General features: G+C 39.9%; 1 protein-coding gene across 1 annotated transcript in view; it reads right to left on the bottom strand.

The window, feature by feature from the left end:
- TAF4B (TATA-box binding protein associated factor 4b) overlaps window positions 1-25,332 on the bottom strand; it is a 116,564-nt gene that overhangs the window by 66,354 nt on the left and 24,878 nt on the right. The window contains exons 3-9 of the mRNA XM_065399549.1: window positions 22,491-22,598; window positions 18,301-18,468; window positions 18,077-18,199; window positions 16,290-16,379; window positions 7,019-7,528; window positions 3,067-3,202; window positions 2,308-2,413 (exon numbers count right to left, since the gene is read on the bottom strand). Of these exons, the coding sequence (XP_065255621.1) occupies window positions 2,308-2,413; window positions 3,067-3,202; window positions 7,019-7,528; window positions 16,290-16,379; window positions 18,077-18,199; window positions 18,301-18,468; window positions 22,491-22,598 (1,241 nt within the window). The remainder of the gene's footprint in view (window positions 1-2,307; window positions 2,414-3,066; window positions 3,203-7,018; window positions 7,529-16,289; window positions 16,380-18,076; window positions 18,200-18,300; window positions 18,469-22,490; window positions 22,599-25,332) is intronic.

Consider the following 25,332-nt stretch of genomic DNA (forward strand, 5'->3'; position numbering starts at 1 on the left):
CTAAATAGCCCTGCCAATTACTAGTTTCTATGATACATTCAATTAATTTATTTCAAGTAGGGCACTATGTAATGAACTCCAGTTGAAAGTTAAAGGCACTCACACAATATAAATATCAGAAGTTAGATTCTGGCTATCACCCTGAAGTATTTTCAAGTTATTCCATGTAGTGGTCGAACTGGAAGACTTGCATAACAACATCTATATATAAAAAAACAGCAATACTTTTCCACAGTAATTTCTCTTAACCCTTTTATACTAGATATTGTGTTGAATCCCTGAGAAACAGCCCTTTTACTGGTCAGAAGTACATGGCTAAAGATGTTATCAGTCTACCAGTACATTGGCAAAAAAAATTACACATACACGCTGTTCTCTGCTTATCTCTACTTTAAGTTGAGATTCTCACAACATTTGTTAAATGGGAATGAAAGTCATGCAATGTAGATGTTCTTCACTCTGTGAACTTGAATATATTAGACGAAAAGTGAGTCTCTGGCACCCTCTGGTGTTTGACTATGCCTGTTTTCCTCTTATTCAATCTTTTATTTACTCTATTTTACTGAAGGCTAGAAAGGAACACTTAAATCTATCCTACATTATATTGACCCTGGGCTACTAATCGAAATAAGCATATGGCCTTTAAATTCTACCAAGGTGAGACTGATAAGCTTGGTAGAGAGAAAGAGGCAACCTGAAGAGTGAGCAAGAATTCTACGAGCACTCTTAGACGTCAGAGTGAGACCAACAGATGCAAACAGCTGCCAGCAATGCGTTCTGTGAAGGCCCCTCAACAGTGGTTTCTTGCTCCTATCCTTTGTCTGATAGGGCCCAAAGCCTTTCAGACAAGTGTCAAGGCCCATCTTTTCACATAAGTATTTGGGGAGGACTGTCTATTTCTGCAGTGGTCTATGGTTAATATAGTTATAAATACCTGTAGAGCCATTTATATTATATATATATATTTTTCAATTCTGTAAGAGCTTTTTAGTGCAGGGATGATAAAGTAACAGGAAAAATGAAAAGGGAAGTGCCAACATTAGAATTGGAGATGATTTCAATTGTTAAAGAAATATTTCTCAGGTGTTTTCTTGAAAAATGTGCGCAGTAGTTCCAGGGCACTCAATTGTTCCATGGCATCTATTGTAAAAACAGGGGCCATTGGCATATACCGTACACTCATGATTTTCTGAAATCCTAAAACCCCCACATTATCTGAATCCCAGCACGCGGAACAAGGAAGGTGTTCGGATAATAGAGCAGACACCCTCGGCCATGGGGGAGGCCACCCTGACATTGAATGGCTCTCATGGCAGCGTGAGGAGCCCCCTGAAGATCTGCTGTCATGGGAGGGAGCAGGGCTGTCCCTGCACTGCCACCAAGCTAGTGACATCTGATCCCTGCAGGCACAAGATGCAGGCAAGGCTGCGGGGTCCCAGCAGGGCAGAGGAGAGTCCTAGCCATGGGTCTCTGCTCTGCAGCCAGCACCCACAGGCTCTCCCCAGCACCTTGCACCTGCAAAAATTGAGAGGGCAGGAATGGCAGCATAGGAAGCCCTCTGCAGCCCCTAGGTTCAAGTCTGATTTAAGTGGGAAGTGGAACTGCTTTTGGTAGTCTCCGTCTCCACTTCTGTTCCAATATTGATTTTCAAGAGGAAAACTGATTTTGTAGTTCTGAAATTTAATGAGTTACTGGGACTAAACTCTTTAAGAATTCTAGTGATCTAAAGGGCCAGGTATTTTGCTGGCCACTACAGTCAGAACTTTAGCTGGAGACTTTTACCTCTAACTAAAAGGAGCAAATATCTAAGAGGAGGTAATAAGAGATTCCTTAAAAGCTCCCAGCTGTATTAGGAGGTTACCAGTACAGCCCAAATTACAGTTCAATGGTATCTGGCTGTTTAGACTGAGCAGAGGTCATTTTCAGTTTAACCCCAACTATCTGACAAAAGATAACAGTGCGATAAGCTACTTAACGCTCATCTCATATGGCAAAGCATTGACATGCCTCCTCACTATAAAAGCATCATCATTAATACACAAAGTTATAAGGCCAACACTGTGATAAATAGAATGCTGATAAAAATCCAGACCCAACAGAACAATTCCCATACAATTAATCCAAGTCTCTCAATTTTCAGGTCAATGTTTTTAGGTTCTTCCCCCCACTGCATCATTAAGAGATCCATCAGAAGCCTCTAAATTATTTATTGAGGCATCATTCCCCGTATCTATACTGCTGTCTGTTCCTTTTGTTGAAGTCTTGTTTCCTTCAGCCACACAAACTTCCGACTTTGTTTATTTTTACCTGAAGGTTGTTGTTCCATTCTCTTTTATTTTATTTTTCTGAACAGGAGATGCTTGAAGCGACAGAATTTTGTTTCCTGGCAGTGTAATTTGTTTCAGAAAGGAACCTAAAAAAACATCAACATGCCACAATGAAAATCCAAGAAAGATGACTGCTTATTCAGTACATATTCTAAACAGAAGTCTTTGTTGCAGGCTGAAGAACCAATTATATCCATTTGGAAACCAGACACTCAAAAGTACTATGTTCTACATATTTTGCAAGGCTAACAAATTAAATATTTCCCCCCCCCCCCTTAATGAAACGGTGTTTCACCATCTTATTGTTAACCTATGTAGTGTCACATATCCCACTGCGGGAATGAGCTGAGACAAAACGGAAACCAAAATTCACTAAATTATACGTTAAATTAACTTGTATCAGCAGAAGTCTCACTTAATATCATGAAGCACCAAAAAGAGTTTATAGAAGCAGCATCAATTTGCTGGAATGAGCATACTTCGAGTACTCAAAGTAGTAAAACTACCTATCTTTTAAGTGAAATGTTTTCTCAACAGGCAAGGTGATGGATAGAATACGCCCAAGGCTCTGAGTATACAGTTCCAAGCAACTTCGAAAGACACCCATATAATTTTACCATAATTGACTGGTTTGAATACACTATTTCCCTTGTCCCTTCAGTGTCACAATGAAGCATTTTCCCACCTCCCTGTTTAAAACAAAACAAAAAACCCCAAAAATGCAGAAGTCCAACCCTACCTGCAGGAAACTGGTTAGTCTGAATTAGTGCGTTTAATGGCATCCTTTTTTCGCCAGGTTTCTGGAGAGTCAGTGTTGCTGTTTGTGGAAGCGTGGCCACTTGTTTAACAATGCCTCCTGATGGCTGCTGGACTACCTGGAAACAGTATATCCAATATCAAACATGGAAAGAGCTAAATATAGAGAGAGATGAATCCTATCAACATGCTCATTCAACCAAAACTGCTCGGGGACATGCATGCATGTCTAGCTTTCACTTTAAGAAATACATCATACTCATGAAACTTCAAATATACTTTTTGTCTTGACAGGACAAGTAAACCTACCAGTTGTTCAAATTTGTAGTTAGCAACACTGATTTGTTTGGAGTGTTAAAACTGTTTGGACAACAGACACCTCACCCCAGTCATGTTGCCTATTTTCAATGGCTGTATCAGAACAGTTTCCTAATACCATATAATTCATTGCATTAAAGGCCTTAACTCTTTGATAAATGAAACTGGCATTAAGTGCTATCAATAGAAGATTGAACTTGTTGCTATATGGATTCAAACTAACACACACGATTCAAAAGAAAGCCAGCATTTTTTAATTCACAGACAATGCGTTTCATAACTAGTTCTTAAATTGTCTTTATACATATAGATAGCTGAAGACTATATGCATCTACGAAAGTGTTAGTACAGATGAAATTTGAAAACAATTTTTTTCCTGCATAAACTAGTTTTTAATACATATTTTTTGTACATTAGAGGTCCTCAAGTCCATACTTCTGCTGTGACTGACAAGTACTATCCAGCAACACTTGCATTGCATGCATTGGAGTTTATACAAGATAAAGAGCAGAAAATCATAAGCACCTCTTGGGCATGCTGCAATAACAACGGTAAAGGAGAGTTGTGTTGTACCAAATTGGTCTGACCCAGTATGGCAATTCTTATGTTCAAATAGATTGTTTTGGTTCGCTTTTCAGGGGCATTTTTGTTAGACGGGTATTTAAATAAAACCCGGTTAGCGTGATTTTGATGCTACATTAACAGCACCTACATGAGACTTCACTTTTCAAAGCCACATACAAACATTTTCCAGACGCATCACTGTTTCCTCTCACTCAGAGCAGCTGATGAAGTCTGACATAAGCAAGCAAAAGTTTTATTAGTTACTCTGCGAACGTAGCTTTCCTTGCCAATGGAATCTGGCTTGCAACTTCTAATCTAGATCTTTGCAGATGATATGGAATAGAAGTGATTTTTTTTAAAAAACAAAGAAGACCAAGAACAAATTGTAAGTTTTTTCCACCAAGACACAGACAGTACGTCCACACTGCAGCTGGGAGCGAGTGTCCCAGCACAGGCAGACTGACTCATGCTAGCAGAGCCAGAGCTAGCGCACTAAAAATTGCAAGGTGGACATTGGAGCTCAGACGGAAGAGTGGGCTCTCAAGCCCTCCCAACCTGGCACATAAGGAGAGGTGGAGAATAGGACAAAAGAGGGGGTAAAAAAGCCTTTCCTTCAGAAAAAGCCTGTTAATCAGAACTGTTGCATCTAAAAGAGTTGATGTAAAGAGTGGGATATGGCAGAAGAACCAGAAGAGAATGGATCAATTGACCAGAAGCAGGGGTCCTGGAACAGGGCAGGGGCCAAGAAGCCATGGCTCTCCCATTTTTTACTGGCCATAAGGGCGAGCAATGCGGAGAGGGGGCAAGGAGGAGCGAGCAGGGGGCGGGGGCTCAGGGGAAGAGGAAGCACGAAGGTGGAGGCGGGGCCACAGTTCAGGCACCTGGGCCCCCCTCCCCCCCACTTTTAGGGCACTTCCTCTGCTCCCGACCAGAAGTATAAAGGATGTGCTGGCAGTAGAAAGACAGCTCTCCACCCTGTCTCCTGCTCTCAGGGCTGGAAGTGCTGGGATGTACGAGGTGGAGAGGAAGAACGGGTAACAACCCTGTTAGCCAATTAAGTAGTGTTTCTGAGAAACTTCAGAAAGGAGACCCTGCTGGAAGGACTGCAAAAATACACTAGCTGTGTAAGAAGCTGAATCTCCACGTTTTTCAGGACCTTGCACATGCACCTTTGTGCCTTGGTCAGCAGAATGGCAGCCAGCAGCAGCGCAGAGGTTGACAAAGCAGGCAATAAAACCAGGATATAAACAGAGCCCTGTGAAATTGTTTATTTTTCATAACTTATTTTTTGGGAATTTTATTTTATGCATGCAGGGGAGGCCTGGTCCTACTCCCCGGAGGGGCGTAAAAGTGTCATATTTCATAAACAGCTTAGCCCCATAGTAGAAGCTATTTAAATGGCCAAGTTAAAAAGCAATAGGCTAACTTCACCCGTTCACCTTTCGCAGGAAGGGCCAGACCTTTGAAATAGCCAGAGTCTAGAGGTCTGAGCACTAGACACAACCAGGAACTCGAAGTTTGTGCTGGATGTAACTTGACTCCCTGATGAGTGGGCAAATAGTTTAACCTCGGGGTTGAGCTCCCCACCCCCGCCTACCCCTAATGATTAAAACAGGGATAATATCTCCTCATATAGGTGTTACGATAACTAAATGAATGAATGAAGAGAATGAATTATGACTATACACTGGTTAAGGCACTCACCTGGGAAGTAGGACACCCAAGTTCAACTCCTTGATATTTGCATCCGAAGAAGTGGGTTGTAGCCCACGAAAGCTTATGCTCTAATAAATTTGTTAGTCTCTAAGGTGCCACAAGTACTCCTGTTCTTTTAATAAATATTTAGTGCATAAGAAGTGGAACAATTTAAACAGGAGAGATTGAGACAGTCCCCACCCCTTCCAAATGCATTGTAGCCCTGTGGTTAGGGCTTTCACCAAGAAGGGAGGGAGACAAGTTCAAATCCCTGTGCCACATCAAGCAGAGGGAGGAATTGAACCTGGGTCTCTCATATCTCAGTTGAGTGCCCTAAACAATTAGCCAAATTGGCCTCAAAATGCCCCTGTATTTAGAGTATCTGTGATGCATTTTTCTTAGGCTTCTCCTTAGTTAAGATTCTTGAGAAAAAGTTAATATTGGGAGCTTCTCCTTAAATGATATCACACTGGATAGTTTATGTACCTTGCTCTAAAAATAACCAAAAAACCCAACACACACACTGTTGAAGACCCAGGGCTGGACAAGAAACTCAGAGATAAAGAGAATCTCGCTCTTTAAACATTATTCTTTGGTCATTTTAATAATTAGTTGAGTTTCTTTTATAATACTAAAAAAACTTAAAGAGACAGGAGCTTACTAAAATAGTTTAGCCACTTAGCTCTGAAAGCACCATGTACTTCTACATGAGTTAGTTTGCAGATTTCAGTTCAGTCTGCAGTGAACAGGAATCCACACTACAATCCACCGTATCAATACTTCTAGGAAAAACCCTGGACAGAATCTTTAACATGGAGACAGGACTCCCTCACCTCTAGACTGTCTCACTGCCTAAGGACTGAAATCTTCAGCAGAACACCTATTAGGGCATTCAGCTATACCAACACTTGGCTTTTTTTTTCCTGCTAAAGAAAAAATTCTCCCTCTTTTTGCTATGGAATAACCGTGACGGCATTAGAAGTCAGGAGCTGAGACCCCCCCTCAAATCCTTTTGGGGCAATTAGCATACTTTGCAAGATCAGATCCCAAAACACACCCTCCGCTCATGTTAACTACAACTACTTGACAACACCCAGATTTGTGAACTAGAACATTAATTAGCAGTAAGGTGTCTTCATCACTACACTTGCTCTCCCTTACATGTTAAAACAGCTGCAAACCATAATACTCAGAGGCAATATATTTAATTTATCAAGCATAACAGAACAATGTCTCAGGGAAACCTGAAGTAGCCCATTAACTCATGGCGGAATACACTTATCTAAACATTTATACAACTTTAGATCAAAAAGCACAATCTTAGATCTGAAGACAAAGGCAGAGAAGTTTAATCTTACCAGCTGTTTCACTCTAACTGCCTGTTGAGCATGGACTGACTGTGCCACAATAGAGTTGGGCTGGGTAATTTTAATACTGATAGGTGTCCCAATGACTGATTTCATAGGCTGAAGAGGGGTTGTCGTTGTGGTCGCCACTGCAGATGCAAAGACAGGTTTCACAGCCTGGAGAGAGGTTGTTGCCACTGCTGACGTGGGGACTGGATTTGCAGGTTGAAGAGGGGCTGTCACTGGTTTCACAGTCTGGAGGGAGGCTGCTGCTGCTGTCACCATTGTGGAGGGGACTGGTTTTACAGTCTGAGAGCTTGTGACCACTGCAGAAGAAGGGACTAGTTTTATGGGCTGAAGAGAGGTTGTTGCCAGAGCTGAGGTGGTCATGACTGTGGAGGAAGTTGGTGCTGCAGAGATACAGGTAGAAACAGCTGCTTGGGTTGTAGCCTGCTGCTGAATACACTGCTGGATAAAACTCTGGGCATTGGGCATTAGCTGCCGTAGGGCAAGCATACTTTTCTAGAAAAAGAGAAAGACAGCAGCGATCATAATACTGTGAATACCTTTTGCAAGTTTAAGAACTACATTACTTTTCAACTAATTTTTCAAAGTTAATCTTGTTTCATGAGGAAGACAATAAGTTTGTTATTCAGAATTACATACAATTGCTGTCAAAACAACAAAACAAAACAGCATGCATAATGCAATAGTTACTAGCATATAATGTGCAATAGTCAGAAGTTATCCACTGCTTCCCTCCATGGAATAAAGCCCATCTGATATTCAATTAATTAAAGTTTCCTTTTAATTAGTTACCTTTCATTTAGTAACTAGGCTGCAGTCCATGTTTCACAATGAGAATAATATAATTACACTGCTTTTGATCTTTGTTTCTCAAAACAGCAGCTTATTCATGGCATTGTGTTTATTCCATTAAATATCTTATACAGAAGCAAAATTCTCTGACAGTCTAAGATTCATTCACCTGGAGATTCACCCATATTCAGTTTTACACTTCCTGTAGTGAAATATGCCCATTCAGTCCAATTCTGATATTGTTCATATATGAAGTGTCATTTATAGCACATTTTAATCATTTATAAAATGTTGGGGTCCAATAAAGTGTTAACTTCATACTGGAAGGGAATAGCCCTACTATTCTTTATTCTCCAAAATTAGCGGACAAAAAATTTACCTTACTTATTACTAGAGTTACACATATTTAATTTTAAGTCTGAATAATGCATTATCTGCTTTGTTGGCTGGTGTATTTGGTTCAGATTTCCTAAATTAGATTCTGATAAATCATCTTAGTAAATGTCTCAAACTTTTAATGAGAACTTCAAAGAAAGCAGCCAGTGGAAGTTTCTCTTTCTAAGGGATCACCTAATTATGCAAATTTTAATATATGCTTCCACTATCTCACATAAGTGAGCTTCATCATTTAGTTAAAAAAGTATTCAAGTTTTTGCTCTATTCTACTTGCAAATCAGTTTTCCTTTAAAAAACAAAAGGTGTAAAGCATTCACTTAAGTGGCACGTGCAACTAGCATACAAGGGGGCATTACGATTACTTGTTAGAATGATTACCATATAATAAGGCTTAATATTTCAATATGATTTCTGTCTTCAATTAGTATATTTAGCATCTTATGTTTATTTGCTTTGCCTCCCATCATAAGGCATAACCTTGCTCATTGTGAGAGTCTAAAGCCTGGTCTACACTTAAGTCTTACTGACATTACTTAGGTTAGTTAGGGTTTTGATTTTTTGCCAACATTGTTACACTGGCAAAAGCACTAGTGTAGATGCAATTGCATCTGTATAAAGGTGCCTTATACGTTATAGCTTTTTCCAGTTGAGGGAGCTGGGGGGAGGGAGGGGACTATAGAGGTATAAGCACTATTGTACAACTGCATCCATACTAGCGGAGGTTGCTGCTTTAATTATGCTAGTATATTGTAAGCATAGGGGAGGGTTATTTGTAAATTAAGTATAGATAATCCCTAACTGTTAACAAGAGGATTATGCTAACAAATTGAGATTCATAGATTCATAGATTCTAGGACTGGAAGGGACCTCGAGAGGTCATCGAGTCCAGTCCCCTGCCCTCATGGCAGGACCAAATACTGTCTAGACCATCCCTGATAGACATTTATCTAACCTACTCTTAAATATCTCCAGAGATGGAGATTCCACAACCTCCCTAGGCAATTTATTCCAGTGTTTAACCACCCTGACAATTAGCAACTTTTTCCTAATGTCCAACCTAGACCTCCCTTGCTGCAGTTTAAGCCCATTGCTTCTTGTTCTATCCTCAGAGGCTAAGGTGAACAAGTTTTCTCCCTCCTCCTTATGACACCCTTTTAGATACCTGAAAACTGCTATCATGTCCCCTCTCAGTCTTCTCTTTTCCAAACTAAACAAACCCAATTCTTTCAGCCTTCCTTCATAGGTCATGTTCTCAAGACCTTTAATCATTCTTGTTGCTCTTCTCTGGACCCTTTCCAATTTCTCCACATCTTTCTTGAAATGCGGTGCCCAGAACTGGACACAATACTCCAGCTGAGGCCTAACCAGAGCAGAGTAGAGCGGAAGAATGACTTCTCGTGTCTTGCTCACAACACACCTGTTAATACATCCCAGAATCATGTTTGCTTTTTTTGCAACAGCATCACACTGTTGACTCATATTTAGCTTGTGGTCCACTATAACCCCTAGATCCCTTTCTGCCGTACTCCTTCCTAGACAGTCTCTTCCCATTCTGTATGTGTGAAACTGATTTTTTCTTCCTAAGTGGAGCACTTTGCATTTGTCTTTGTTAAACTTCATCCTGTTTAACTCAGACCATTTCTCCAATTTGTCCAGATCATTTTGAATTATGACCCTGTCCTCCAAAGCAGTTGCAATCCCTCCCAGTTTGGTATCATCCGCAAACTTAATAAGCGTACTTTCTATGCCAATATCTAAGTCGTTAATGAAGATATTGAACAGAGCCGGTCCCAAAACAGACCCCTGCGGAACCCCACTCGTTATGCCTTTCCAGCAGGATTGGGAACCATTAATAACAACTCTCTGAGTACGGTTATCCAGCCAGTTATGCACCCACCTTATAGTAGCCCCATCTAAATTGTATTTGCCTAGTTTGTCGATAAGAATATCATGCGAGACCGTATCAAATGCCTTACTAAAGTCTAGGTATACCACATCCACAGCTTCTCCCTTATCCACAAGACTCGTTATCCTATCAAAGAAAGCTATCAGATTGGTTTGACATGATTTGTTCTTTACAAATCCATGCTGGCTGTTCCCTATCACCTTACCACCTTCCAAGTGTTTGCAGATGATGTCTGGCTACTTTTCACCTTTTGGTGGTTACAATCATAGAACTGGAAGGGATCTCAAGAGGTCATCTAATCCAGTCCCCTGCACTCAAGGCAGGATTAAGTATTATCTAGACCATCCCTGACAGGTGTTTGTCGAACCTGCTTTTAAAAACAGGGCTTTGGAGCTGTGCTCCGGCACTGCTCCAGCTCCAGGCAAAAACCTGCAGCTCCACTGGTCCGGAGTTGCTCCACGCTCCAGCTCCGGGCTCTGCTCCAAAGCCCTGCTTAAAAATCCCCAATGATGGAGATTCCACAACCCTAGGCAATTTATTCCAGTGCTTAACCACTCTGACAGTTAGGAAGTTTTTCCTAATGTCCAACCTAAACCTCCCTTGCTGCAATTTAAGCCCATTGCTTCTTGTCCTATCCTCAGAGGTTAAGAACAATTTTTCTCCCTCTTCCTTGTAACAACCTTTTATGTAGTTGAAAACTTATGTCTTCGCTTCTACAGACTAAACAAACCCAATTTTTTCAATCTTCCCTCATAGGTCATGTTTTCTAGACCTTTAATCATTTTTGTTGCTCTTCTCTGCTTGAGGTTTCAGAGGCTAGAAAAATAGAAAGGAGCATAAACTCTGGCAAATTAAGTGTAAAAACATAATTAGGAAGACCAAAAAAGAATTTGAAGTACAGCTAACCAAAGACTCAAAAAGTAATAGCAAACAAATTTTTTAAGTACCTCAGAAGCAGGAAGCCTGCTAAACAACCAGTTGGGCCACTGGACGATTAGGATGCTAAAGGAGCACTCAAGGACGATAAGGCCATTGCAGAGAAACTAAATTAATTCTTTGCATCAGTCTTCACCATTGAGAATGCGAGGGAGATTCCCAAACCTGAGCCTTTTTTTTTTTTTTTTTTTTTTTTTTTTAAAGGTGACAAATTTGAGGAACTGTCCCAGGGGTCCCAGATTGAGGTGTCATTAGAGGAGGTTTTGGAACAAACTGATAAAATAAAACAGTAATAAGTCACCAGGACCAGATAGTATTCGGCCAAGAGTTCTGAAGGAACTCAAATGTGAAATTGCAGGACAACTAACTGTAGTCTGTAACCTATCATTTAAATCAGCGTCTGTACCAAATGACTGGAATATAGCTAATGTGACGCCAATTTTTAAAAAGGGCTCCAGAGGTGACCCCGGCAATTACAGGCCGGTAAGCCTGACTTCAGTACAGGGCAAAATGCTTGAAACTATAGTAAAGTCAGACACATAGATGAACATAATTTCTTGGGGGAATAGTCAACATGGTTTTTGTAAAGGGAAATCACGCCTCACCAATCTACTAGAATTCTTTGAGAGGGTCAACAAGCATGTGAACAAGGGGGAGCCAGTGGATATAGTGTATTTAGATTTTCAGAAAGCCTTTGACAAGGTCCCTCACCAAAGGCTCTTAAGCAAAGTAAGCAGTCATGGGATGAGTGGGAAGATTCTCTCATGGATCGGCAATAGGTTAAAAGATAGGAAACACAAGGTAGGAATAAATGGCCAGTTTTCACAGTGGAGAGAAGTAAATAGTGGTGCCCCCCAGGGGTCTGTACTCGGCCCAGTCCTATTCAATATATTCATAAATTCTCTGGAAAAATGGGTAAACAGTGAGGTGGCAAAATTTGCAGATGATACAAAATTGCGATAGTTAAGTCCCAGGCAGACTGCGAAGAGCTACAAAAGGATCTCTCAAAACTGGGTGACTGGGCAACAAAATGGCAGATTAAATTCAATGTTGATAAATGCAAAGTAATGCACATTGGAAAACAATCCCAACTACACATATAAAAAGATGGGGTCTAAATTAGCTGTTACCACTCAAGAAAGAGAACTTGGAGTCGTTGTGGATAGTTCTCTGAAAACATCCAATGTGCAGCAGCAGTCAAAAAAGCAAATAGAATGTTAGGAATCATTAAGAAAGGGATAGGTAAGACAGAAAATATCTTATTGCCTCTATATAAATCCATGGTATGCCCACATCTTGAATACTGCGTGCAGATGTGGTCGCTCCATCTCAAAAAAATATATATATATTGGAAAAGGTTCAGAAAACAAAATTTATTAGGGGTATGGAACAGCTGCTGTATGAGGAGAGATTAATAAGACTGGGACTTTTCAGCTTGGAAGATAGACGACTAAAGGGGGATATGATAGAGGTCTATAAAATCATGACTGGTGTGGAGAAAGTAAATAAGGAAGTGCTATTTACTCTCTCTCATTACACAAGAACTAGGGGCCACCAAATTAAATTAATAGGCAGCAGGTTTAAAACAAACAAAAGGAAGTATTTTTTCCACACAACACACAGTCACCCTGTGGAACACTTTGCCAGAGGATGTTGTGAAGGCCAAGACTATAACAGGGTTCAAAAATGAACTAGATAAATTCATAGAAGATAGGTCCATCAATGGCTATTAGCCAGGATGGGCAGGGATGGTGTCCCTAGCCTCTGTTTGCCAGAAGCTAGGAATGGGCAACAGGAGATGGATCACTTGATTACCTGTTCTGTTCATTCCCTCTGGGGCACCTGGCATTGCCACTGTTGGAAGACAAGATACTGGGCTAGATGGCCCTTTGGTTTGACCCAGTATGGCCATTCTTATGGTTTTATGATCCAAAAGACCTATACAGTTTTCTTCATTGATTAAACTCCGCCCTAATTCTTAAAACAAAGGGAATCTAATATTAATAGCTACAGGAAGACGCTCCCATCTTTCAGTCCATATAGTTTTAAAAAGCTATGTAAAACTTGTACAAGTCAAAGTTACATTATACTGAGATTTAGAGACACTACAGCTGTGGACTTCTTGAAGACCTGAGCTGAAAAAATGTAGCTAGCCTACATGCCAGATGCATTATGGGTAGATAGGGTAAAGTTACAGTTGTTTGGATAATTAGTTATATCTTTAAAAGTGAGTTAAGAATTTTCTGACTTTCCAACGTATGTGTTTAACATACATTTAAAAAAAAATCCCATGCTTGAGACCACATCTGTAGGCAAAAGTTTATGCAGCAATGCTCACCCACCATGACTGATTTGAGAATGAACCATTGTCCTAGCCAGTGTTGCTATCCGCACTGAACAGTAAAACAGGTTAGCAATGAAGACATTTTTATACGTTACTCATTTAAGAGTGATGGCATACTTGACACTTTTTTGTGATCTCTTTCTAAACTAATTTAAAAGCTTAGATTTGTATCTAAAAAGCACAAAAAAAGGTAACAGCTGAAATAAATGAGATAAGAAACTGGAAACCGCTTGTATCCATACAAAAGTTTACTGTGTTTGAACAGGAATGTTAAGAACTGCTTTAGATTATGACAATTCACATTCTGCTGAGTACTTCTCACCAAAATCAAGTTTTATTCAGCATTGTGTTAGCTAGTTGTGATGAAGTCCTCAGGGTTTCATCTACATGATTAATCCTGGTCTGTACTGGCTGCAAAGTCATGGTTGGCAAGTCAGCTAACTCACTTCTTGACAGCGTTCAAACAAAGAAAAGTTTTGTAGCATAGACCAGCCTATATGCAATTAACAATGAAGTGCACATTCCAGTTATTATGCTATGTTCATTTCATAAGCTGTGAAGTGAGAATTTATATACAGTAGAACCTCAGTTACTAACTGACCAGTCAACCAAAAAACCTCATATAGGACCAGACGTACTCAATCAGGCAGCAGCAGAGACGAAAAAAGCAAATACAGTACAGTACTGTGTTAAACGTAAACTATTAAAAAATAAAGGGAAAGGAGCATTTTTCTTCTGCATAGTAAAGTTTCAAAGCTGTATTAAGTCAACGTTCAGTTGTAAACGTATGAAAGAACCATCATGTTTTGTTCAGCGTTATGAACAACCTCCATTCCTGAGATGTTCATAACTCTGAGGTTCTACTATAAGAGGAAACTGTTCTAAAAAGAGTAATAGAGATGAAGTAATAGCATATTTTACTGTAATGGGACAAGCTACAACCCCACACTGTAAATCCACTGCAGAAAGCCTTTATTCTGCCTAAATGCCTTTGAAAAAAAGTTATAAAAAAAAAATCAAGAAAAAATGGGAATGAGATTATATTACTGAGAGCTCACAAATGCCAAGTTTTGCATTAAGCACTGTAGAGTACAGTGGCACTGACGGACTCCAGGCTGAAATAGACAAGCTTACTGACAAGGAGTTCGAGGGTTGCCATTGAAAAATATCTATTAGCTCAATATTTGACAAATTACCAGCAGCCAAAGTACTACAATATGCAGGACAAACTGATGGCAATCCTCACATTCCCTCTAACCCAGTTCTGCCACTTCGCTATTATCCCCTAGGTTTTGAGGTCTTTGCTCTGTACTATGCCTGTACTAGGTGGGCAGGTACATTTCTGTGAAGTCTCATGCACACAATAGATTTGGACCTAAGTGCCTGTGTGTATAGCTGTACACAGAGATACACAACTGCTTTCATGAGTGGTGCAGGTGTTCACTGGATTTAGTACTTAAGTCAGATCTTTGCCTGATAATAGAATGAACCCTTTGGGAGAACATGATTCACTGCTAATAAAAAATTAGCAATTGGGCTTTCGATCAAATTGGCTGAATGGGGTTAGAGTTGTCCTGGACTTTTTTTCAGGGTTGTAGTACTCTGGTTGGGCAGTTCCTGGTGCAATTTAAGTAAAAAACAAACAGTTTTTAAAAATAGTTTAACTATGGATAGCACCTAAAGCTAGACAATACTTATTTCATTATATTATGATAGTATCTTTATTCTTTTTCCATCAGAAATAATTAAATACACAGCTTTATTCAGCTCTACAAACTGATTACAACTTTCACTATGTTTGACTGGGTATTAAGTTTCAGAACAGCTGCAAAAGGATTCTCCAAGAATTAGTGCCAAGTATAATAAGAACAGATTCTAGAATTATATCAGTGAAAGCATAAATTCTGGGAAGATCTAAGTTATTTCTGTAAGAAGGGGGTATGTTTTATATAGGTTAGCTTTCTTGGCTACAAGTATTATTGTTGCACTCCCTGGAAACTGGATCTGCAAGCACTTTGATAAGTGAAAGGTTGTATATTTTCGTTGTGGCTTCTTTAATACAAAACCCATGTCCTTCACTGAAATTCGATTCTGCAGCTTATTTACTTTACTGATACTCATTTATAATAGAGATCCCTCTACCTGACAGCATTAAGATAGTGGGAGTTGTGCGCAGGGACAAAAGTAGCTTATTCTTTCTATAGCAGCAAAGTCACAGCTATTTCATAAAAAGACTGTCAAGCACTAGCCCTCTAGCCCCTACACATAAGATGGTAACTTTAAAAAAAGTTTTATAAACAAATATTGCTCTATCATCATCATCACTTTAGATTAACAGTGAAAGAATTTTACAAATCCATCTGATCTGTAACTATTTGTGCTCAGTTTCTTTTGCATTTCTCTCTGCTCAATGAAACAAACAGAAGTAACTGACTTCGTTTCACTATCAGGTTCTTAGCACTGCAATGCATTTCAAGCCCTACAATTGAACATTAGACAACTAACTTTTTATTAGAACTGTTTTTCAATTTTTGAAAGCTCTCTATTGATCTTAGGTTTTATAAAACAAAAACAAAAAAACTAAGCACGAAGTGTAAGTTTTGCACCAAACACTAAAAGTTGGTTGGGTCACTGAAGGAAAAAGACAGTTTACAGTTTGTGATGTTGGAAGTGGGATGTAACAACCAAAAGAAAGGGATTAGTCAGGAAGTGGTTGACAGAGACAATATCGTTGCATATTTCCTGCTAACTATGTTTTTCTAAAGTTTGATTTGATAGTGGTTTTGCAACGTGGGTTTGAAATTAGCTCCTAATATTGTATGACAAACCTAGTTAAAAAAAAAGTGTATACCATAAACTTCAGAACCACCACACAAACTTACCTTGAGGAAAGGAACTAGATATGGTTGTGGAGAAGACTTGAGTTCAACATACAGCTTTTTTGTAAATTCTTCTGGTTCAATTTTTGCTTCCTAAAGTGAACAAGAAAAGCTTTTTATATGAAGTTGATCCAACCATAAATAGGAGTAATATCAAATTCTACCTAAAAAGGCAAGAAAAAGCATCCCGATTAATTGGAATTCCAAGGAACATGGAGTTATTGAATTCCCGAATTCCCAAATGCTTTTATTCATGTGATGTTTTTAAACCTGATATTATATTATAAATTAAATACTGTATTACAGAATTAATTTCATTTCATCTCTGAACAGTTATAACACAGCAATAACAGCTCAAGCACCCATTACAAGCAGGCAGCAAGTGCTTTCTAAGAGAAATGTTACTTACAAGTATGTTGACCCCTCTGAGTACCATCAATGTTGTGCAAAAATACTGTTTAATATAATTTTGTATTTTCTGTAAAATAAAGGTAATTTATCTATACATGGATCAAGGTGGACTCAACTTCTAAGGTCTTAAAAAGCACAATTCAGAAGATAATTCAATAATTATACGTAATTCTCCTGTAAAACATACAGTGTATGAAAGTAGGGTACTTAGAGGCCCCTTATAAAACATAATACAAAAAATAAACCTTATAATCCTCAGTTATACATTCTGCAGAGGCTAATGGCATCTGAAGGTGGGCAGGCCAACTAACCAAATGACAGTTCTAGTATTTAGATCTTTTTATTCCATTCTGTTGCTTGTTTTGTCTCACTGAGCTTGGGCATAGATAGGGCCCTACCAAATTCACGGCCATGAAAAACATCACAGACTGTGAAATCTGGTATTTTGTGTGCTTTTACCCAATACTACATAGATTTCACGGGGGAGACCAGCATTTCTCAAATTGGTGGTCCTGACCCAAAAGGGAGTTGCAGGGGGATCGCAAGGTTATTTATTTATTTATTTATTGGGGGGGGGGGGGCGCTGCAGTATTGCCACCCTTACTTCTGTGCTGCTGCAGGCGGCGGCGCTGCCTTCAGAGCTGGGCAGCCAGAGAGCGGGTGGTTGTTGGCAGATTTAAATAGCTGAAATCATGAAATTTACAATTTCTAAAATCCTATGACTGTGAAATTGACCAATTGGACCAGGAATTTGGTAGGGCCCTAGGCATAGGTCAATGAAAACCAGGACAGGCACTGCCACCAAAGGAGGCATGTAGTCTCTAAAGTGGGACCACAAGAGAAGAGCAAAAATAAGCAACTGCAAATCAAAAAAAAAGTCACAGAAGAGGAGAGAAAATTAAAGACAGTGCAACTGACAGAGTAGAGAACAAGAGGACACAGGGGAGGAGCTATCCATCCACAAGTCAATTGTGAGGAGACGTCTATCAGGGAGAACCCGAGACCAACTGAATTCAACCCTCAATCCCACATACTAGAACCATTAGATTACCGTGTGCACTGAATAGGACAAAGGTTCTGTGTAGAAAAAATAGCATGTGATCATCTAATTAAAGCCTGAATCATAATGCATATGCATGAAGGGGCTAAATTAAGGTTGCCAGAATTCAGGTTTCCCATGCATTTCTTAGCTTTAGCGTGCTTGACTTGACAACCTAAGTAATGTTTATGAATATTCATGCATAATGCATAATTAGAAAAAACAGGTAGTGATGGTGGTGGAGAGGGAGAATAAGCTAACTTTGCAAAGTGCTTTCCATATATAATGCCTTAAGTATTAAATATTGATACAAGAAGATTTTGAATAAAAAGAGTCTTACCAATAGATGTTGTACCAGATTCTTCACATTCTGTCCCATTTCTGGGGCTTGAGGTCCACTAGATGCCAGCTTTATTAATGTTGCAAGAAAATTCTTGCATTTCTTCACATTCTCTAGCATTTCCTGGTTGTGGAAGTCAAGGAAAGGCTTAGTTAGACACAGCAGTGACTTTGAACCTCAGCGGCTTAGAGAAAGTGATATTTTAAACTACTTGTTTGCCTTACTGTGGAAGTGTTGGGATGTGCTACTGTTGTGCCCTCTGCTTTGACAGAGATTGCCTTTTGGGAGACAGATGGTGCAGGAGGTCCTGTAACTGGAAGCTTTACAGGTGTTCCAGTACCCGGAGGTTTTACAGCAGTAACTGTCGTAACACTGTTAGTTGCACCTGCTGGCTGAAAAGAGATATGAACACTTGTTTAACTGATACACTTTAGGAGTATATGGCATATGTTTGTGAGGTTGGGAAGGTAAGTAGTATTTTTCCCTAAGTCACCAAGTCAAACCATACCAGGACATAAAAATGTATCAAAAACACATTGCCTCAGACATTAAACTTGCAACAATAATCACTAAATGTTATGTGCTTTATGTAACTGCAATTTAATCTTATTTAGCCAAAACAGAGAAGAAAAATCACAGCCCTGTTTCTCCAATCAATATTGGAGAAGGTCAGTCTTAGCTTGTTGCTTGTGAGCTCTCCAGAATAAAAAAAAAGTGAAGGTAATCAACAATTTTTTTTTGAGTGAGCTGATGCTGCGATTGTATAAAGCTTACACTACACAGTCTAGGATACAACAGTCTAGGACTGTGTTGGGGCATCGGATGCCATTCTGAAAGACTGACTAGCAAAAACTAAAACAATACAATTGCCAGCTTTTACTTAAGATCTTGGAACTTAACACTTGCTGCTATGTTAAGAATAGAATTCAGCTCACTCACCTACAGTTGTCTTTGCTCTACAGTGGCACACAGGACTAAAGTAGTAAAAACTAATCTTTCAGTGAAGTAAGCAGGCATGATTGGATACATACCAAGTACAGACCTGTTGAGTAAGGAGGTGCTATATTGGCTGTTTTAAGAGGTCACTTTTCAGAATCAGAAAGCACTAACATTTAAATTTATGACAAATGTGATCATTCCTTCAATTCCTCTTCTCATTTCTTTGCTGCAAGTGGGCATGTCTCCAGGTAGCTGCCAACCATCAAGCTGATCCACCTGATATGGAAGAGGCAAGCAGTTTCAAGAAAGCATGCCAGCTTAGCTTCCTGCTGCTTGTATATTTTAACAGCTCTCTGCAAGATCTTTGCCACCACTGTCTCTTCCAAGGATGCAGCTCAACAGATCTATGGCCATAGGGAGGCCGACTGGGCAAGAGAATCCCAGAAACAGATGGACGGAAAGAGGACTGATAGGAACAGAGTACAGAACTGTCAAGTTGCAATGTTTTGGGTTTAAAAAAAAAGTTGCTTTGGAGCTACTCTCTTGTGAGTTCTGATATATTTATAGGTCAAGACAAGATCAGTGTTCTATAAGCTGAAGATAGGGGGTTCAAGAAGTCTATTTTCCCCTTCCCCAGAAAAACTGATATATGGGAATAAGATTCTATCACCTGCCTCTCAATCTTCTCCACTACTCTGACACGATGCTCGTTCTTAGTCCAAGTAATGGAGAAATTCACATAAATGATAGATCTTTTATTAGTAGCATCTATCCTGCATATTTGGAAAAGGTTCGTATGCGGAGCAGTTGCTGTCTTGAAATGACAGGACCACAGCATGATGCTAATTAGATAGTCAACTTTGTGATCCCTCCTGAGGAGAATGAGACAAACAGCCTGCACAATCTGAAACGGGGAGGGGTGCACGGGATTTGAGGTTTTTAAGGAAAAAAAACGAGCTGAAACATCAAAGAATAAGAACAATACCTCTGAAGACTGGATGGAATATTGAGTTGGTAATATTTATTGCAGAATATGTTGTGCCAATAGTTTTACACACTATTGGACTACAGTAGTTTTAGTACAGGAAAAAGCCAAACTAAACTAGCTTAGCATTGTATCTCTCCATATTAACCTTTTTTTGCTGCTGGCCCCATGCTTTTTTTTTTTTTTTTTTTTTTTAAAATATACACACACACACACACTTCCTGACTATGGTCTTCTGATGCTGTTGATACCATTGCTAGCAAGCTGATTTTTTTGGGTTGGCTAGTTGATACGACATAGCTACAGAACAGGCCTCTTGGGCTCCCTTCTTTCCTTTCTCAAAGACAGTTCAAGACAAGCTTAGATGCTCCACTGGCTGCTTCAGGGCCAGGAACAGGAGGGGGGAAATGGTCCTGTGGTGGCAGGACCCCTCTATACTACACTAATTTATTCAGGATTTCTGAGAGAGGGCAGGATGATTTGCCCTTTAGCGCAGTGGTGTTTAGACTTTGGTCCTTTAGAAAACTGGAAGTCTATAAGGCTGCTTCTGTAGAAGACAAAGCACCTATCGTTCTTCAGACAGTGATCTTTCTTGTCTAGTCAGATTCACAGGATGACCAGGAGTTTTGGGGTTTTTTTTAAACCAAATACCTCTAAGCATCCTTTTGTAAAAGACCGCTATGTGTCCGTCTTTGTCAGGTATTTCTTATAAAAAATGTAAAACTAACTGGCCAAACGGGCTGACAACACAAACTGAACAGAAGAGAGATGCAAACTGCAAAAGGATGGCAGAATTAAAACAGTGTGTGCAACAAAGGGAGATCTGTTACCAAATATAAAGCCACTGAATTAAATACAGGGATGGAGGATTGGGCTGCAAGGACTAAAATGAGCAGCATCACCCATAAGATTAAACAGATTTATCTTCACCTCATCTCCCTACTATTAGCCTAGTATTTTCCTACATCCAGAAGTGGTGTGGGATCTGGAGTGGAGAGGTCCATGAGAGGACCTCTGTCTAAAGACATCACCAGCATATGAGAAGGTTTACAAACACCTGTTAGACCAAACTGAAGAACAAACAGCAATGCATAACACCCATATCTGTTCTTGATGGATGCAAGATTTACATTCTTCCCTATGCATATAAATAAAATAGGAAATTTAAAAATGAAGTGACTGCCATATTTCTCTCCTCACCCCCTTTGCTTCCTCCTCATTGCAGGGGGGTGAAGACTCTCCCCCTTACCCTCTCTTTATGATGTCATAAGCTGACCTGTTGCCAATATATGTGGGCATCTGAAGACAGCAGGAGGACAGCTTTAGAATCAGCTTGTTAATTACTGCTGTAGGCTAGGAAGTCCCTTTCCTAATGACCAGCCAAGTCAAAAACTCTCAGCCAGTGGGGGTGAGTGCCCCTGCTCAGGACTCTGAGCCACCTGACACAGCCCAAGTCCCTTCATGCTCTCTTTTCATGATGGGAAAGAGAACATGGTTAACATGTCAGACTTCCCCCAGGCCAACTTCCCCACCCTGGCTTCTTTGCCACCAAGAAGAAAAGGAGTAGAGAATATTTTAGTACAGAAAGGATTAGTTTGCTATTATTATACAATGTTTATCTAGTATTTTGCTCCCTAAGAACAGATAGGTAGCCCTGTACAGAAAGCTAGACTGTGATGTACAAGGGATTCTTTTAAAAAAGAAAGCATGCCCAGAGACAATACTGCTGCAGATAGTGAAACACTACACAGAGACAGCTGTCTCTATCCCAATATCCAGATATAAGTGTATTAAAAAAAATATAGCTATGGAATTTAAAGTCAGATTGTATATACAAGCAACTGCCAATCTGTATACAATCATATAGTGTTATTGTAGCCATGTTGGTCCCAGGATATTAGAGACACAAGGTAGGTGAGGGAATATCTTATTGATGAACTGCTGTTGATAAGGGACACAAGCTTTTGAGCTTACACAAAGCTCTGTGATATTACCTCACCCATCTTGTGTCTCTAATCTAGATCAGTGGTTTCCAAAGTGGGGTGCGCGCACCCCAGGGGGTGAGCAAGAGGATCCTTCGGGGTGCACGGCAGGAGGAGTGCCACCGGAGCAGCTTCGGCAGTTCGGGCGGCTTCTTTTTTTGCTTCGGCAGTTCGGGCGGGAGTCCGAGCGCCTTTTTTTTTTGCTTCGGTAGTTTGGGCGGGAGTCCGAGCGGCTTTTTTGGGGGGGTGGGGGGGGAGTGCACTTGGGGTGGCAAAAACAGTAGAGCCGGCCCTGCGGCGCGGTAGGGGGTGCATGCTCAAAAAATTTTTACTGATAGGGGTGCGCGATCAAAAAAGTTTGGAAACCACTGATCTAGATTATTGGCTCTCCTGAGCTGTTTGGGCAACCCCGTAAAATTATAAATTTTAAACATTATATAATCTTCATTTTTATCTGGAAAAATATTAAAGAACTCAATGCCAGCTTAAAAAAAAGCTAAAGACATACCTGTACTATAGCAGGTCTTTGATCAGGAGATACAACTGAATTTGTTGCTTGAGTTACTGTTTTCACAGGAGTTGCTACTACTTTTTTTAGTAAATGGGTGCCAGTGTTCTTTAAAATAAAAAGATAGAATATTTAAGATACAGAAGACAGAGTAGTAGTTAGACTAATTAATACAGTTAGAAACATTTACCTAAACTAGTACTTACTCTTGCCCAATGCAAAACATTTTTTTAAAAGGCATTAATTTAATCCAACAATTTAAAAATGAATTTGGGAAGGAGTGTGCAGGTGTAAATAAACCTACTTAACTACCAATGTTATAACAAGATAAATAGATACAGTACAGTAAACAAAATAGTTTGGGCATTTTTTCTGATTAGTACAGAAGTAGTCAAACGGTGACCATGTCATGAAGAGAATCACTCTGGTTACTCTTCATTTTGATATGTCCAGATTTGTGTGGTTCATACATGAAGGCTAAAATTCTATGTATTTTCAGATATACATAAATCACAGAAATGTAGGGCTGGGAGGGGTCACTAGTCCAGCCCCATGTGCTGAGGCAGGATGACGTATATCTAGACCATCGACGATAGCTGTTTGTTTAACCTGTTCCTAAAATCCTCCAGTGACATGGTTGCAACACCCTCCCTTGGAAGCCTATACCAGTGCTTAATTAATAATCCTTCTAGTTAAAAAGCTTTTCCTAATATCTAACCTAAACCTTCCTTGCTGCAGATTAAACCCATTACTTCTTGGCCCACCTTCAACGGACATGGAGAACGACTGACCACAGTCCTTTCTATAACAGCCTTGTCAGATCCTCTCTGTCTTTTTAAGACTAAACATGCCCAGTTTTTGAAACGTTTCCTCCTAGGTCAGGTTTTCTACACCTTCTTTCATTGTTGTTGCTCTCCTCTGGACTCTCTCCAATTTGTCCACATTTTTCCTGAAGTGCGGCACCCAAAGCTGTACACAATAGTCCAGCTGAAGCATCACTAGTGCCAAACAGAGCAGAACAGTTACCTCCCATGTCTTACATGACACTGCTGTTGACACATCCCAAAATATCAGCCTTTCACAACTGCATCATGTTGGTTCATATATGCAATTTGTGATCCACTATAACTCCCAGACTTTTTTTTAGCAGTATTACCACCTAGCTAGTTATTTCCCCATTTTGTAGTTGTGCATTTGATTTTGCCTTCCTAAATGTAGTCCTTTTCACTTGTCTTTATTGAATTTCATCCTGTTGGTCTCAGACCAGTACTCCAGTTTGGCAAGGTCATTTTGAATTCTAATCCCATCCTCCAGTGCTTGCAACCCCTCCTAGTTAGGTGTCATCTGCAAATTTCATAAGCACATTCTCCACTACATCATTCAAGTCATTAAAGAAAATATTGATTAGTACCTGACACAGAAGAGACCCTACTCCGTACATCCCCCCACTTTGACAGCAAACCATTGAGAGCTACTCTGAGTATACGGTCTTTCAACCAGCTGTGCACACACCATATAGTAATTCCATCTAGTCCACACTTCTCTAGATTGCGTAGGAGAATGTCATGCGGGACTGTGCCAAACACCTTCCTAAAATCAAGATATACCATGTCCACAGCTTCCCCCCTTAACCACTAAACTAATAACTCCGTCCAAGGAGGATGCCTAAAGATAGGCCTCCAAGTTCAGCACTTTTGAAATTCAGGGCACCTACCTAGGTGCTTAAATATGAATTTTAAGTCTTAGAAAAACTGAGTTTTATCAACGAATCAAATGTTTCTTTTTTTCAAACCACACGCAAACCTTGTATCATTTACTTTTATTTTATTCATTTTAGATAGTGAATGGTGAGTATTCTCCAATTTGAAGGCACTGCCACAGTAACTTAGGCTACGTCTACACTACGGGGGGGAGGGGGGAGATCGATTTCAGATACGCAAATTCAGCTACGGGAATAGCGTAGCTGAATTCGACGTATCTGATCCGACTTACCCCGCTGTGAGGATGGCGGCAAATCAACCGCCGCGGCTCCCCCGTCGACGGTGCTTACTCCTACCTGGGCTGGTGGAGTACGCGCGTCGATTCGGGGATCAATTATCGCGTCCCGACGAGACGCGATAAATCAGTCCCCGAGAGATCGATTTCTACCCGCCGATCCGGGCGGGTAGTGAAGACAAGCCCTTAGCTGCAAACACTGCAGGGGAATGTTAAAATCAAAATATAACTACTTAGCATATACAGTGCTTTCAAAGCAAATATTAAACATTAAAAGTGTTTCCTTCCCCCCCCCCCCCTTTTTTTTTTTTTTTTTTTAAATTCCAGGGTTGGGTTTTTTTGTTCTTTGTTTTGAAGACATACAAAGTGTGCCTAGAATACCCAGCAATGCCCCTCTATTTGTATTGTGGTAACACCTACAGGTGCAACAAGAAGATGGCCCTCTGCCAGAGAGTTTACAAACTAAATAGGAGGAACAAGCAGCAAATGAGGGAAGAGCATATAAACTAGTAATTGCACAACTAGTAATTTCAGAAGTTTTGTTTTCAAAAATCAGCATTTGAGCCAATTACAGGGGCCACTACACTGGTTAAAAGGGACCGTGTGTGAGAACAGCATGACTGAAATCCACTGTTAGAGATTATTTGCTAGCTATGCTATAAAAATAATTACCTTAGGAGGTTTTACAGGATTTCATTGGAAGGGTTTTCAAGTTCAATACTAATTTAAGTAATATGTCTATTGAAAGGAAAAGGAAGCCAATGCTAGTTTAGTTACAATTAAACATCAAATTGTTTTAAAATTTTATGTTCTAAAAGTCCTCTCTCATCATGTGAGCTACGCAATC

The sequence above is a fragment of the Emys orbicularis genome, chromosome 2 (genome assembly GCF_028017835.1).
Source record: "Emys orbicularis isolate rEmyOrb1 chromosome 2, rEmyOrb1.hap1, whole genome shotgun sequence".
Classification (NCBI taxonomy): domain Eukaryota; kingdom Metazoa; phylum Chordata; order Testudines; family Emydidae; genus Emys; species Emys orbicularis.